At 44.9% G+C, this 16,529-nt stretch overlaps 1 protein-coding gene across 1 annotated transcript; it reads left to right on the forward strand.

Moving 5' to 3' along the window:
- The first annotated feature begins 6,636 nt into the window (after window positions 1–6,636).
- Window positions 6,637–12,106, forward strand: LOC132244070 (olfactory receptor 2T27-like). The gene has a single exon (XM_059714998.1). The coding sequence runs from the start codon at window positions 6,754–6,756 to the stop codon at window positions 7,693–7,695; it is 942 nt and encodes a 313-aa protein (XP_059570981.1). The 5' UTR covers window positions 6,637–6,753; the 3' UTR covers window positions 7,696–12,106.
- The last annotated feature ends 4,423 nt before the right edge of the window (window positions 12,107–16,529 follow it).

Consider the following 16,529-nt stretch of genomic DNA (forward strand, 5'->3'; position numbering starts at 1 on the left):
AGAAGGGAAGAAAGCAGGCATGATGTTTTATTAGCAATCGGGCACTTCTGTAACGTTCAGGAATCCTTTCTGGTTCTCCTTGTATCCTCTCTATGGTCATGAGCAGGGACCTACAGAATTCACGCTGGAAGTGGGCTGCCCAGCAGCTCCTTTAACCTTGGAGGTTCCCCTGTGCAGCCTCCCCCGACCCCACACCTTTAGTGATTTGCTGAGGTGATTAGCTAGCTCCCTACTAGCTACCCCACTGGAGGACCAGGGGAAGGGTCTGGGACTTGGCCCACCCCTGCAGCTCGTTTCAAGCCCCATGCTTTGACTGCCCAATCTGGGCGTGGGGCTGGGACCTGCCCCAATCAGGACAGTTCACAGGGCAGGGGCTGGAGAACCTGTTCCCTGCTCAGCTCTGTGATCACGGGGCTGGGGGGGAACAGGCTGGAGAGCTTGTTCCCCACCCAGCTCCTAGATCGCAGAGGTGGGCGAGGAACAGGCTCTCCAGTCCCCACCCCACAATCACTGGGAGCTGTCCTGGTCAGGGGCATGCCCCAGGCCTGTGCCCTGATTGGGTGATTGAGGTGCGTGACTTGGAAAGAGCTGCAGGGGTGGGGCAGGACCCATCCCCCTGTCCAGTCCACCAATGGAGCAGCTGGTAGCGAGGCCGTGGCCCTGAACCTTGGAGCTGGCACTGGGAGATAAGGATCACCCAACCCCCTCCTCCCGAATTGTGATGGTGAAACAGGGGGTGGGAGACAAGGATCTCTTAGCCTCTGCTCCACAATCATGACCTTGGAGCAGGGGTCTTGGAGCTCCCTGCTGGTTGGGGAGGGGGACATAGTCCCCACCTGGGCTCCAGTGGAAGAGCCCACCCTGGCAGCAGGCAGCTCCACGGGGCAGGGAGCAATCTCCCACCCTTGGGGGTTGACTGGCCAGGAGCAGATTTGCTCCCAGTCAGGTGTCTAGACAAGTGCTACTGCACAGTTAGTAACTGCAACTAAATTTGGTACTTGTATTTGCAGGTAGCATACTTACTATTAGGAAGGGTTACTGTGCAGTAACCACAAATTTCTAGTATTAGAAACCAAAAACTCCCTCTGACCTGAAGAAGAATGCGCTACATTTGGAAGCTTGTCAAAGCCCCTCCCAAACATGTAGTTGGTCCAACAAAATTTATTGCCCATAAAAATACTTGCCTCTCATGTATTTCCTGGACTGTCCCACCTAGTCACTCCAGCACTATTAAAGTTCCTCTATTATGACCCAGACTATATTTTATTTTTAAGTGCTCCTAAGAAGAAAGAAGATGCCACTCAGAATCATTACAAGCTTTCTGTAATATCTGGCCTCTCAGGTTGGATTTCTTGGGAGAAAAATGTTATAGAGCCCTAGAAGTCAAGAAATGAAAAATTAGATTTCTGGAGAAACTTTGAAAGACAGTGAGTGACTGGGCTCATCTGCACATGCAAATAGTCCAAGAGCACTTTACTCTAGAGTGAGGTACGCTAAAGTAAACTCCCCCAGGCATGTGTCTACACATGCAGTGGTGAAGAAGAAGATTTGCTATTCCTAATATCAGACTGCTCCTGGTGGCCCTTCCCATGGCTCCTGCAGCAGCCAGGGGTAGCTCAAAACTCCTTTTTGGTACTAGCCCAGGAGCTGGCAGGGAGCACGGGGCCAGGAGACAGCTATCTTTTGGTGCAGCTGAGACATTGCTCGCTGTCCCTGGGAGCTGTCTGCTGCTGGGGCAGGGGCTGCCACCAGAGGCTGGGCAGGGAGATCGTCCCCCTACCCTGGCACCAGGGAGCTCCCAGGCCCTGGTCCATGATTGTGGGGCCAGGGGTGGGAGACTTTTATGCATATCTGAGCAGACTATGCTCCTTTGCTCTTTCTCTGTTTCAGAATCTCCAGATGAGAGGGATGTCTTGTGATTGAATGTTTGGAGAACTGATGCTCTTGATGGAGAAACATCATGTCGAGTGAGTCACAACCCAGAGGTCTCATCCCACTAGAAAATCAAGCAGTCAGAGATTTATCATTTTGTATTAGAATGAAAGCATTCGAATATGACATTTACCACTTTAAAAAAAAACACCCCTCTAAACCTAGAATTTCATTTAAGAAAGACTGAAATATATCGTCCTTCCTGAAATGCTTTATTCTCTCCCACCTCCAGACAGAGGTTGCCAAGAAACTTGCCTGAGCATAATTTTGCAAAGTTTTCAAATACCTGAATGGAGGAAAGTCTGCCAGAGCACCCATTGGAGCTGAAAGTACAACTTAATTAGAGGCTTGGGAGAAGACCCCCAGAGTGTGGGAACGTTTGTGTATTTTGGTCCCGTTAGATTCAAAGCTATTGTTAATGAGTAACATAATGGCCACAAGCTTGACTTGGGTTTTGTGGAGACTGTGTTTTTATGACATACGTGGTCCCCTCTCTCCACTACCTAATTTACTCAGCTAGCTGCAGAAGCAGGACTGAACGAGCTCTGCTGTCTCTCTACTCAGTGTAGAGGGTCTTTCTTTAAGACTAATTTCAGATCCTTTTTATCTATTGCCCATGTTGCATTTTTTCAACTTATAAGGGTAAGTTTTCAGACTCTGGGCAAGAATTGGTATTATATAATTTTAATGGCAGAACTGAAATGGAGTTCATAGCTGAGGAATTTTAAGGTAATTTATTTCCTTAGAAAACTAATGCTGCCCCATGCAAAAGGAAGGCCATGCCTAGTACAGCCACTACTTTAATTTAAAATATAAGGACAGCAAGAAAAGATATTTATGTGGACTTCTTGTGTACTTGCTTTTGAGCTTGTAACTCTTTATTTCTTGCAAATGTACATGTACCAATAGGCTGGAAAAAGAAAACTTTCCAGGAATATAGTAGAAAAAATTAAGCTTCTTACTGAAGTCATCAGAGAAAAAGATAAAGGAGACCAAGGTAAGTGATTACTGTTTCCTTCTAGTCCTATTTTATACAGGTAAAGATTCTTAAAACCAGATTTATCTTTATTACAAACAGCACCATTTCTCTTCTTAAAGATCCCCATGTGATAATGACAGAAGAAGTGGCATATAAATGTTTCTCAAAATATATCTCAGGTATTACATTTCAATAAAGTCATGTATATTTTACTTTTTATTATTATTACTTCTACTAGTAGTACTAATAATAAAATATATTTTACTTTATTTTATAACCAAAAGTGTGCTGCAATGTGCTTCTTTCAATGTGATAAAGACTGAAATGATACAATTAAGAATTGGGAGGTAGAAATTATTAATGAGAACAGATTATTCCTGTCCAGGCAGCTACATATGATAACAAACTTCAGAGGAGGAGGAAATGTTTGCAAAGAAGGGATAAAAGTCTGTCTCTCCTGGTGTCAATCCCAAATTACTCTTCAACCTTAGCAGGTCCAAGTTTTAACCCAGGCCACTTTTGAAAGCTATTAAAAATATCAGGTAAAGAGAGATTTAGTCTAGTTTACCATGTCATAAACTATTTGCGTAGTATATGATATAGCAATCAGGGCTCATGGACAGATGTGAAGTCTTTGATTAGACCAACAAGAATTTTGCAAAAAAAGATTATTTAATAGCAAGCTTTAAGGCACAAATATCCTCATCAGGAATCAGAGAAAAGATTGTAAAAGTTCTGCTGGGTAGAAATGAAAGTTCATATTTCATAGGATTTCATAGAGGAGTCAATAGATGGAATAAACCTCTGGGCAGGCAGGTCTCACCTGGTACGGAGTCTCGGCTTTCCTGTGAGGCTAATGCAAATTACGTTAGACAAAGGCAGGAGTAATAATATATATGTATAATATCATATCTTATACTTCCATTTATAATGACTTTAAAAAACACCTGTACGATGGATTGTTGGTTTTAAGTGCTTCACAACTCCGTATCACACAGTGACTTGGGGCTGTGTTCTCTGAAAGAAGAAACTATGGTTTCACTTTTTCAAGACTTTCCCTTTTTTCTAGCTTTGCATGTGAGGGGCTAAATCCTAATTATCTTTCTGTCCCTACATGGTACGTACAAAGTTTGGTAGCGATAGAGATCTCGGGTTTCTAGTTCACTCTGCAAGAACAAAAACAGGCACCAAGGCAGAGGACTGGAGAGCCTCAGGGAGATTCAGGAGACCAATGATGGTTTGAGAAGCTGGGTCCAGTAATAGCACACAGTCTAAAATAAGAGTCAAAGAAATCTAAACAGCACTGCTAATATTGGAATACAAACCATAGGCAATTGCTAAGACAATACAGATAAGCATAGTGAGCTGCTGATTTAAAAGAAATATCCATTAACCTAAGAGAGTCACAAAATCATTAGTACTGAAAACAATGTTTAAGTTCCTGGGTCATATAGGTTTCCAGCAGGTGACCAGCCAGCCAGGCAAAATAACTTCTTATTGGTCTTCCTGAGACTACATGCTGTAGGTTGTGTTTTGACCATTGTGTGAACGGTATATGGCGGGGATAGGTTTCATAGATACACTGACCTTGGTTCACCTGCAGAGGGGCAATGCAGCAAGGATCTTTAGTCCCTGTCTGAAAAGAGATTTTCTGAGGCAGACCTGGGCTCTTCATCCTCAGTTTTTAGCTGAGCTTAAAAAGCTTACAAGATAAAATTACCACTTATCAGGCTATTAGATGTACACAATTGCTTCTAATGCCAATGATTCATTAATATACAATTAATTTATTTAATAGGGTAACCAGGTATGCCTTATCAGTTTCCCAGGGCATAGACTTATTGCATTATAAAGCCTGATAAAAGCAGCATTCTGGCAAAACCAGACCTGCCCAGTTTAAAACAGCAAGGCTGGCTGGCTGCACGCTGGCTAGTCATGTCGAGCAAGATCACCTGTGACGGAGAACATTGGTTTGAGACGTTAGAGGAAGGGCATAGCAAGGTCATCATGCTGTACCTCCCACTCCTAGCCAGGCATCTTCCAAAGTGTTTTGCACTGTGTATCATTCAGCCAGTTAATTGAGATTTTCTGAATTAATATTTTAATTTGGAGTGGGGGAGAGGGTGAGAAATGTCCCTTAAAAAAGTGAAATGTCATGTGCACTAAAAAAAAATCCAGGTACATTAATTGAAATATTGACTGACAATATAGATCAAAAGCATTATAGGAGTGGCATTCCTTCTTTTTCTTAAATTATATTAGTGGTTGCATAGAATTGAAATGATATGGAGAGAGCTTTAGCAAAGTGAAAATAACTTGCTTTAACTTTTTTATAAAAAAGTTTATTTTTTTCATTTTTAAGCAGTTTTTTTTTTTATTGTCTTTCCTTCTCTTTCTTTTTCTTTTCCTTTTTTAAACAGCCTACAGCTGATCTCACTAGGTGTTATCCTTCATCTAGTCTTAGTTCGGTTTTGGCTGCCCAAGTTACTGTTTTGTGATATTCAGAAAGTGCTGAGAACCTGTCCTCTGAAATTCGGATGCTTTTATGGGATACCTACCCAAGCACTTGAAAACCTAGACACTAAAAACCCAGATCTGATGGAAGATTTTCTGTTAAAGCCATTCCTTTAAATGGGAGACAAGCCTTCAGGCTTTCCATAGATACTTTACTAAAATTTCAACTAAAAAATACACACATTCTTTTCTCACCTAAATTTGTAGGATTTGTCCTGCAAAAATTTTCACTGTAGATACCTTCAAGCATTCATTGTCCCATTAATTGCCCAGCACACGCTATGGCTGGGGAGCAGGTATGGGGTATTTTTTAGAGTTTGGTAAATGGTGAGGTGTTTGGGAGAAAGCATGTTTCTTCATACGCCAGTGTGCCATGGCTGCATTTCCAAGTGCTTCTTCTCCTGCTACCGATCACATTACTCATGATACATGTCACTGCTGGTGGTGATGGAAAAGGAGAATGGCCAGAAGGACTGAGCCACACTCAATCGTTATGAAATGTTTTGCCATGAGTTTTTTCTGTGAGATTGTTTCCCATCGAGTTCAGTCAGACTCACATGTAACAAGGTAGTATTAGCAGCACAGGTACTATATGGCTACTATTGCCAGCATGGAGCACAGGAACTGATTATTTTCCCAGCATTTGGGCAGGGAAGGTGGCATGCATTGACTTCCTCACTGCCATGGCTAGATTGCAACTAGGACTCCAATAAACTTGCTTAACCCTAGCTGTGACATCTCTGTAGAGCATAGTAGTTGAAGAATAGACAATCTTTTCCAGCTGCAAACTAGAATAACCTACTGCAGGTTGGAGGTGGGCACCCTAGCACCCTGCCACCACTGCCACTAATCTCCACTTGTAGCACAAGGAGAAAGCCCACAAATGGTGCTTGTCCTCATGAAAACCTGGGGAAAGCACCTGCAGAAAGCGCCCCCCACCTCCAAATGCCACCAATGCTCCAAAATGGTCAGGCCAGATTCAAAGGTCCTGCAGGCCGTGGGTTGGTAATCTGTGCTGTAATCATTTTTGTGTCCGCAGCACAGACATACCATGAGTTAAACCACTGCAGCTCACTTGTAGGTGGGGCCTGCAGCAGGAGATAGAAATATTAGGCTAAAAATAGGAAATCTTTAGCCTAATTACACAGTTCCCCAGGAAGTGAGGCTATTGTCTTATCAACCATACTGTCTGGCATTTCTTCCACAGGAGAAGAAAACCTGCCTGCTGCTTGAGCTTCCATGAGTGTTATCCAGTAGGAAGCGTGTGCGTATTCCACCAGGTATTTGGTTCTTGTCCAGGACTTCAGGCAAAGCCACATGGAAAGGAAATGAAGAGTGAGAATGAAACTTCTTCAGCGGACTTCATTCTGCTGGGACTCCTGAGCCGGACCAATGTACACATGTTCTCCATGGCCATGATCTTATTAGCCTTCATCGCCACTTTGTCTGGGAATGCTCTTCTCATACTTCTAATCCAGGTGGACTCATCCCTTCACACCCCCATGTACTTTTTCCTAAGTCAACTGGCCTCTGTGGACATCTGTCAGACCCTGATTGTTGTCCCCAAAATGGCAGCAGACTTCCTGACCCCAGGCAACCCCACTTCTCCAGCTGGCTGTGGGGCTCAGATTTTCCTCACACTGACAATGGGAGGAGCAGAGTGCCTCCTCCTGGCAGTCATGGCTTATGACAGATATGTAGCTATCTGCAACCCCTTGCAATACCCTCTCCTCCTGAGCAGGAGAGTCTGTCAGGGCCTGACAAGTGGGGTCTGGATTGGGGCATCTGTAAATGCCTTAATTATTACAGCTTTTATTATGCACTTGCCCTACTGCAGCTTTAAAGAGATTAATCACTTCTTTTGTGAGGTCCAAGCCCTGCTCAAATTGTCCTGCTCTGACACATCCCAATATGAGACCCTGCTGTTCGTGTGTAGCATCATTATGTTCCTTATCCCTTCTTCCACCATCCTAGCCTCTTACGCTCACATCCTTGCTGCAGTCCTGAGGATGAGGTCTACCAGACAGGAGAAAGCTCTGGCCACCTGCTCCTCCCACCTGACTGTGGTTTGCATGTTCTACGGGGCAGGCATCTTCATGTACATGAGACCCAGCTCCTACCACTCCCCAGAGCAAGACAAGATTGTGTCTCTATTTTACACCATTGTCCCCCCAGTACTGAATCCACTCATCTACAGCCTGAGAAACAGGGATGTCTTACATGCCCTCAGAAAATGGATTGGGAAATGCAGACACTTCCAGCAAGATTGACAGAAGTTGTAGCTTACTATGTGCTTTGTCTCATTAAACCGAGCAGGCCTCCAGCAAGGTTTTCTGGAATATTTAGAAGGAAGCTAAATTTTCGTGGTCACTTAACAGCCAGTGCCCTACTGAGAATCACAGGCTTTTGGGCTCTGTCACTTAAACACTTAGAATCAGGTTTGAGGAAATCCACCCCACTCCCTCAGATCACAGGTGTTCTTCTGTTGCAGGCGATTTAACCAAATTATTGCATACACTGAAGACTTTATAGGGGATTGAAACTTTGTATTTCAGTTTCACTCTGCCCAAGCCCTCCTATAGGAAACAGGTCAAGTGACAGGCCAGCAAAAAAGATCTGGGCCCCGGGATAAAAGGCTTCTGAGGAAAGATTGTAAAAACAAGGGTTATTTGGCTGTACAAGAGATGACTGATGGGGGGATTTGATAATAATCTTGAAATACATGAAGAGTGTTTATAGAGAGAATGGAGATGGGTTGTTCTTTGAGGCTGTAAGGAACAAGTCTAGGAGCAATGGCTTCAGGCTGCAACAGGGGAACTTGGAGATGGCAATTAGGGGGAACTAGCTGGCTTCGGGTATGCTCAGGCATTGGATCCAGATTCTCCATGCTTGGAAACTTTCAAAAGCAGGTGAGACAGACACTTGGCTGTGGTAGTTTAGTCAGGGTTGAACATGTCTTCAGTAGGGGCATGGACCAGAGGACCTGCTGAGGTCTCTTTCAGCCTATGATCCTAAGTGCTTAGCTGTAGATCTTTCCAAAAAACTATTTTTAAGAGCAAGGCACGATACTTTATGTCTGATTCCTGTCTCGATTGCATTGTTTTTTTTCCACCAGAATCACTCTATTGAGGTGTGAGGGGGTGTTTTAATTAGAGTGACTCCCAGACACTTGCTCTAATAAACCCCCCACAGCATCACTTATATTAAATCCCCATGTATTTAGAACTCCAAAGAGCAACTGTCTAGGCAGCCATAGGTTTTACAGAAGAGAAGAAAAGCTCTATTTTCATGGTATCATACTTAGGGTTGGAAGGGACCTAAACAGATCATCAGGTCTGACACCCTGGCCGGGGCAAGGATGGGTGCCAGGATCACATCACCCCAGCTAAATATCTGTCCAGCCTCCCCTTGAAGACCCCCAAGGTAGGAGAGAGCACCACCTCACTTGGGAGCCCATTGCAGAGCCTGGCAGCCCTAACTGTAAAGTAACGTCTCCTGATGTCCAGCCTGAACCTTCTCTCTAACAATTTCTGGCCGCTATTCCTAATAACACTGGGTGGTGCCTAGGGGAACAGAGCCACCCCCAATTCCCGCTGGTCCCCCCTGCTGAGTTTGTAAATGGTCACCAGATCCCCTCTCAGCCTTCTCTTGTGGAGGCTGAATAGATTCAGGCCCTTTAGCCTTTTTTTGCAGGGCCTGCAAGATCCCTTTCTGCCACCGTGTTGACAAGAAAGGTGTTCCCCAGCCTATAGGTGTGTAGCTGGTTCCTTCTCCCTAGATACAGCACCTTGCCCTTGTCAGGGTTGAAGTCCATCCTATTCTCATCCGCCCACCTCTGTAACCTGTCTAGATCTAGCTGGATTCTGTCCCTCCCCTCCAGCATGCCCACCTCACCCCACAACTTGGTTTCATCAGCGAATTTGGACAGTGTGCATTCCACCCCCACATCCAGATTGTTGATAAAGATGTTGAACAGTACAGGCCCTAGGACTGAGCCCAGGGGGACTCCACTGCCCACATCCCTCCAGGACGAAAACGACCCCCACCACTCTCTGGGTATGACCATCTAGCTATTTTGCCACCCATCTCACTGTGTAAGCATCAATGTCGCAGTCACCAAGTTTTTTTTTTTAAAGAAATTGTGGTGAGAAACCATGTCAAAGGCCTTCTTAAAGTCTAGGAAGACAATATCCACCCGAACACCCTCGTCCAGTGACTTTGTGACCTGGTCATAAAAAGAAACCAGGTTAGTCAGGCAGGACCTGCCCTCAGTGAACCCATGCCAGTTGCCCTTGAGCGTTACCTCCCTTGCTGGGCCCTTGCAGATGTGCTCCTTGATAATTTTCTCAAAGTTCTTCCCAAGGACCAAGGTAAGACTGACTGGCCTATAATTGCTGGGGTCCTCCCTTCTCCCCTTGTAAATGGGGACCACATTGGCCCTTTTTAAATCCTCTGGTACCTGACCAGTGGCCCACGAGCACTCATAGAGCCATGCCGGGGCCCTGCTATGACTCCCGCCAATTCCCTCAGCACCCTTGGGTGAAGAGCATCTGAACCTACTGATGTAAACACTCTGCTCACTTGCGTGTCTTGGCTCCGGCTCTTAGAATTTCCTCTTTGCTTTGTTTGCTCACTTCCTGACTCCTGAACCTTGACCAGGGCTTTGCCTCACATTGGCCTCAATGGATCGTATAGCTACGTCCTTGATTCCTAATCTCTGACTTGGCCAAAGATTTGAAGTCCACACATAGCTTCTGCCTTCTCCCAACAGCCTTCACATTAGGCCAGAACACCTATGCCATGGTCCTTACCGGCACTCATCTTCATGTGCATGAAACACAACAATTACCATTGGAAATGTGCAATAAAAGTAAGTTTGGGTCTCCATATTACACCATTGTAAGCAAAATGCTGGTTCCTCCCAAAATCAGGGATATTTTAGGAGCTCTAGGCACCTCATTTGGGATATTCAATCTTTAGTTTGTAGTCTGATCCAATTTATTGATGTGGCAGGCTGGCCAAGTGTTCAGCAGCAGCCCAGCTTGATGTCTTGAGCTGGATGGCTCAGTCTGATTGGTGGGGGCATTTATCTCCCCCACCAATCAGGAGAAAGTAGAAGGATGGCTTGCCCTGCCCTGACCAAGAGGTGAGGTGAAAAGGAGGACCTGAGGGGGAACTAACTTCTCAGGCTTCCCCTTGGTTTATTTTCAATAGTGGGGTGGAGCCTCCAGAAGGGATAAAAGCCTGTGTGCCTAGCACATGGGTGGCTTTGATGAGTCATGATGAAGATGGGGTGGCAGAAGAGCTGGTAGAGATGACTAGGAGGGCAGAGCAGTTGCCCCAGAAGCAGCCTGAATATGCCACCACTGAGTGGGATGCAATGAGCTGCTGCTCCCAGTGCCACTGTGGAGAGAGCTGCAGTGTTGGTGCATGGATCTGTGCACTGTGGGTCCAGAGAGCTGATGGGACTCTGCGGATGCATGAGGAAGTGCAGGTCCCCATTCCTGCAGGAGACAAGGTCCCGTTTGGTGTGCAGAGCAGTGGATGGGGCCGGAGAGGGCTGACAGACTAGGAAGCTGTGTGAGGTATCTTGGGATTTCCTGCAGAAGTGGAAAGCAGGATGGAGCAACCATGCCAGCATTTCTTATGGTAACTTGTTCTTTTCCCTGGTATTGTTCATTCTTTTGGGCATAATTGCTGTACCATTGTTGTTGTCCTTGTTACTTACATTGTTGAGACCCTTGCCTTAAACTTGTGTACGTAATGTTGTATTATGAGATGATTATGAGATGCTGTATTTAGCTTGCCAGGGGACCTGGTAGCACATCCCCTCCTCCAGCGGCTGGTTGCATGTGTGTCTCTGGGTGCTGCTGATGGGCCTCGCACCTGGCTAGTTTTGTACCGCCCATCAGCAGCCTGCAGAATCACATGTGCAACACGTGGCAGTGGTGGTAGGGAGTTTTAATACTGCAGGAGTGATGGTATGGTTGGGATAGTCCAGGACACATGTGACAAGCAAGCACTTTTGTGAATGATAAATTTGATTGGACCAACTGCATGGTTGGGATAGATTTTGGCAAGCTGTCAAATGCAGTGAATTCTTCTTCAGGTCACTGGGAGTTTTTTGTTTGTAATGCAGGAAATGTGTCCCACACTGTCTTATCCTCAGTGTGAAAATGTTTCTGAGTAGCTCTCAGACCTCTTGTCTCTAAATGTTCATTGACAAAGGTCTGCTAGTTAGGGGGAAGAGGTCTCTCCCTCCCTGCTGCAACATAGTTCTGCTTTTTGTGTAAGTGAGGCTCTGTTAAACCACGAGCCTAGACTCTGTGTTGACTGGCAGAATTTAAAGAGATTTTTCAAAGCACTAAGGAGAGCTACAGATGCCCTCGCATACACATTAGACTAAGGTAGAAACAGTCTGAGATCAAGCTCCTGAGTCTGTGGTCTGCAATCAAGGAATAGATTCCACTCGTTTGAGTGGACTCTATGCATATCAGTGGCCTCCGGGCCTGTTCTTCTACCATAATTTACATCCAACAAATTCGGAGATGCCTATCTGCCCAGACTGTGCTTCTTCGCTTTTTCTCTGTTCCGAGCTGTGCATACGAGAGGGATGTCTTGTGCACAAATGCTTCAGGAACTGATGTTCTTGATGGAGAAACATCATGTCGAGTGAGTCACAACCCAGACGTCTCATTCCACTGGAAAATCAACCAGTGAGAGATTTGGGATTTTGTATTAGAATGAAAAAAAATCAAATATAACATTTCCCACTTTAAAAACAAACAAACCCTACCCCTAGAATTTATTTTAAGAAAGACTGAAACATAGTGTCTTCTTTCCATCATGACATGCTTTGTTCTCTTCCACCTCAAAACAGAGGTTGCCAAGGAATTGCCCTGAGCAGACGTTTGCACAGTTTTCAAACACCTGAATGAAGGAAGAGCTGCCCGAGCACCAGCTTGAGCAGAGAGAGCAACTTTAATTAAAGACTCGGGACAAGAGTCCCTAAAGTGCAGCAAAGTTTGTGTATTTTTCTCCCCTTAGATTTATGAGCAATTGCTAATGAGTAATGTAATGGCCAGAAACTGGATTTGGCTTTTTTAAAGACCAGACTTTTATGGCATGCCTCCTCCCCTCTCTCTGCTACCTAATTTACTCAGTGAGCTGCAGACACAGGATTGAAAGAGTTACAATGCCCCTTTATTCAATGTGGGGGTCTTTGTTTCAGATTCATCTCAGACTGGTTTTATATAGTAGCCATGTTGCATTTTTTCAACCCATAAAATATTTTTTCAGGCTCTGGACATAAGTTATTATTAATATATTCTTTTAATTTTGAAACTTAAATGGAGTTCATGCCTGAGGGATTATAAAATAATTTATTTCCTTAGAAAGCTACTTCTGCCCCATACTAAAGGAGTGCCATGCCTTGCAGAACAGTCACTTCTTTAATTTTAAAGAAAAGACAGAAAAGAAGAGATTTACATGGGTTGCTTGCATACTTGCATTTGAGTTAATAACTCTTTATTTCTTGCAAATGAACATGTACCATAGGATGGGAAAAAGAACATATTCTAGGAATATAATAGAATATGGGAGACTAGATCTTTAAAGATTTGCCGGGAGGGGAGCTTCATTTTATATAAAGGACAGCATTCTTGGAAGGAATTAAACATTTTACTGAAGCGGTCACACAAAGAGATACAGCAGTTCAAGGTAAACGATTACTGTTTTCTTATGGTCTTACTTTATACAGATAAAAGTACAGACTCTTAAAAACAGACATATCTTTATTGCAAATAGCTCCATTTTTCTCCTGACAGATCCCCACATGATAATGACAGAGGTAGTGGCATGCAAATGTTTCTCACAAAGTATATTATCCAGTATTACATTTAAATAAAATCATATACATTTTACTCTTAATTATTACTTCTTCTAGTTTATTTCATTTCATTTTTTAACTCCAAATGTGTTCCAATGTGCTTCATTTTTGATGTTGAAAAAATCAGAGGATACAATTAAGAATTAGAAGATGGAAATTATTAATAAAAACAGTTTATTCCTGTCAGGGTAACTATGTATGTTGATGAACTTGACAGAAACCTGAGGAGGAGGAAATGTTTGCAAAGAAGGGGTGAAAGTCTGGCTCTCTTGGAGGCAGTTCCAGATATTGTACCCCTTTCACCATAGCAGGTCTAAGATTTAACTCAGTCCATATTTAGGGCTATTAATATATGTCTAATATAATATATTTCCAGTTTTAATGCCTTTGACACCCACACTGTAAGAAGGATAGTTTTTGAGAGGTGCTTCACAGCCCTGTATCTCCCAGTTACTTTGGGGTCTGTGCTCTCTCAGAGAGGAAACCAGGGTCCACTTTTTCAAGAGTTTCCCTTGCCCCTAGCTTTGCATGTAAGGGGCAAAATCCTAGTTATCTTTCTCTACCTACATGGTATGTAAAAAGTTTGGTAGCTATAGGGCTCTAGGGTTTCTAGTTCACTCTGCCAGAAGGAAAACAGGCACCGAGGCCGAGGACTGCAGAGTCCCAGATTGATTTGGAGATCAAGGATGGTTTGACACTCTGGGTCTGGTAAAATCACACACTCCAAAAAAACAGTCTCAAAGAAATCTTAACAGCACTTCCATTATCTGTGTCGGAGTACTTTGGCCTGTGAACATAGAGCATAGCAAGGCCACCATATCTTCTGCACAGTTGAACACCAGTTGGTCCAGCAGAGCAACCACCACCCCTGCAGAAATGGAGAAGCCAGTGAGATTGTGGCCTTTTATCTAGTACGAAGAGGCAGCTGCTCTTTGGTTCAGAGAGTTTCTGTTCCTAACGTTATGGAAGCTAGTCTTCAGGTGTTGTACCTGTACCACTCCTAGTCAGGCGCTTCATGGTGTATTTTGCAGTGTGTGTCATTCAAGCAGATACTACAAGTGTTCTGAATTAATCTTTGAATATGGGTGGGACGTCCCTTAAAAAAGTGAAATGATCTTTTCCACTAAATAAAATCTATGCACATTAATTGAAATACTAATTGACAATTTTTATCAAAAGCCTTATAGAACTCATATTTATTTTTAATTATATTTTATAAATGGTTTGGTAGAATTGAAATGATATGGCATAGAGATCTAGCAAAATAAGAATAACTTTGTTTCACTTATCTTCATGAAAATTGCTGTTGTTATATTAAAGCAGCTTTTGCTATATGCTTTTCTTCTTTTACTTTCTTTTTCTTTTTCTTAACAGCCTATAGCTGGTCGCACTAGATGTTATTGTTCATCTGGTCTATATCAGTTTTGGCTCCCAAGTCACTGTATTTCAATATCCAGAAACGACTGTGAATCTATCCTGTGGAATTCAGATGCTTTTAAGAGGTATGAATCTGAGCACTTGAAAACAGGACAATAGAAATCTAGCTGATTGAAAATATTTTGTTTAAACCATTCTTTTTAAGTGGCAAATTGGCTTTCAGGTTTCCTGTAGAAACTTTCCTGGGAGTAGGTATTGGCTATTTTTAGCATGTATTTGTTAAAAGCTGAAGTGTTCGGGACAGAGAATGCTTCCTCCTACCCCTATGTGCATCCTTGCCTTGCCAAGTGCCCCTCCTCATACTATAGATAACGTTCACAAAAGGGGTGCACCAACAGAGATTTTGGGGGCTGATACAATAGCTGATTTTTAAGGAGGCATATCTGCTTAAACTGAGCTGATTTCCAATGTAGCATGGAGAGCTGCATGCAGCTGGTGCGTCTGGTGTGGTGGAAGGAGAGTGGTGAGAGAAGGGGCATGGGGAGGGCAGATCAAGGCCCCCCATGGTGAGGGAGGGAATGGGGCAGAGAGGCAGGATCAGACACTGCCCAGGCAAGGTAGGAGAGGTGCAGGACAGAGCTGCAGCTCATCCTGGCGGCCAGAGGGGAGGGGTGGCTCCTGCCCTGCATGCACCCTGGAAGGGCGGAGATGGGAGTGTGCCCTCCGAATCTGCATGGGCTGGGGCAGGTAGGCTGCAGCTGCAGGCTAGAGCCGGGGCTGTGCTGGGCTCTTCTTGGTGAGGTTTGGGCTGGACTGGGCTTGGGGTGGGCAGTGATGGTGCTGGGAGGGGGCTATAGTGTGGGGGCTGCAGCCATCCCAAATTTTGCTGTAGCCCCCCAAGCTCCCACTTCCAGCACTTCTGATGCCAGCCCAGCACAGCCCCAGGTCTTCCCATCATGTAGGTGGAGGCAGGGGTTGAGCCAGCGCTGCACTGGGTGGGCGGTGGTGGCACAGGGAAGGAAGGCTTTGGTGGGGGTCATGGTAAAATTTGGGGTGGCTTCCTCCACCTGTAGTCCGCTCCCACCACCTGCCACCACCTGCCCTGAGTCCAGCCCCCACCAGGAAGGGCTCGGTGCAGCCCCAGCCCCAGCCTGGAGCTGCAGCCCGCACCACCTCTCCCTGCCCCGCCCCAAACAGGGGAACATGCACCCCCACCATGCATGCAGCGGTGGGAGCTGTCAACCCCCCGCACACCCCAGATGAGCTTCGGCTTCATCTTGTGCCCATCCTGCCCCGGCTGGGTAGCATCTGCCCCAGCCCCCAGGCCGCACTCCCTCCCTCTCTGCAGGGGATGTTGATCTGCTTCCCTTCCCCCTCCCCTTACACCGCACCAGACTTACCATCTGCACTCTCCAAGCCCCCGAGCTGTGCTCCTTGTTGCCTACATGCTGCACTGCGGCTGCATGCAGGCATGGGCATTTGTTGGCCAAAGTATTGCCTGCATCAGGCCGATTTTTGATATATCCACATTTCTTTATATTGGTCCTGATGTGATATTGGACCAATGTATCAGCGTATCCCTAGTTAATAATGATACACGTTCTTGTTGCTGGGGATAAAATGAGAAATGATGAGAATAACTGGGCCAGAGACAGTCGTTATGAAATGTTATGCCATGAGCTGTTTCTATGAGGTTATATGCAATTGATTTCAGTCAGACTCATAAGCAACAAGGTATTATTAGCAGTGTGGGTACTATTTGCGTACTATTACCAGCATGGCCCAAAAGAGATTATTATGTGCCCTTTATCAGGGTGGGGAAAGTAGCATGCACTGACT

This window comes from Alligator mississippiensis, chromosome 11 (genome assembly GCF_030867095.1).
Source record: "Alligator mississippiensis isolate rAllMis1 chromosome 11, rAllMis1, whole genome shotgun sequence".
NCBI classification, from domain to species: Eukaryota; Metazoa; Chordata; order Crocodylia; family Alligatoridae; genus Alligator; species Alligator mississippiensis.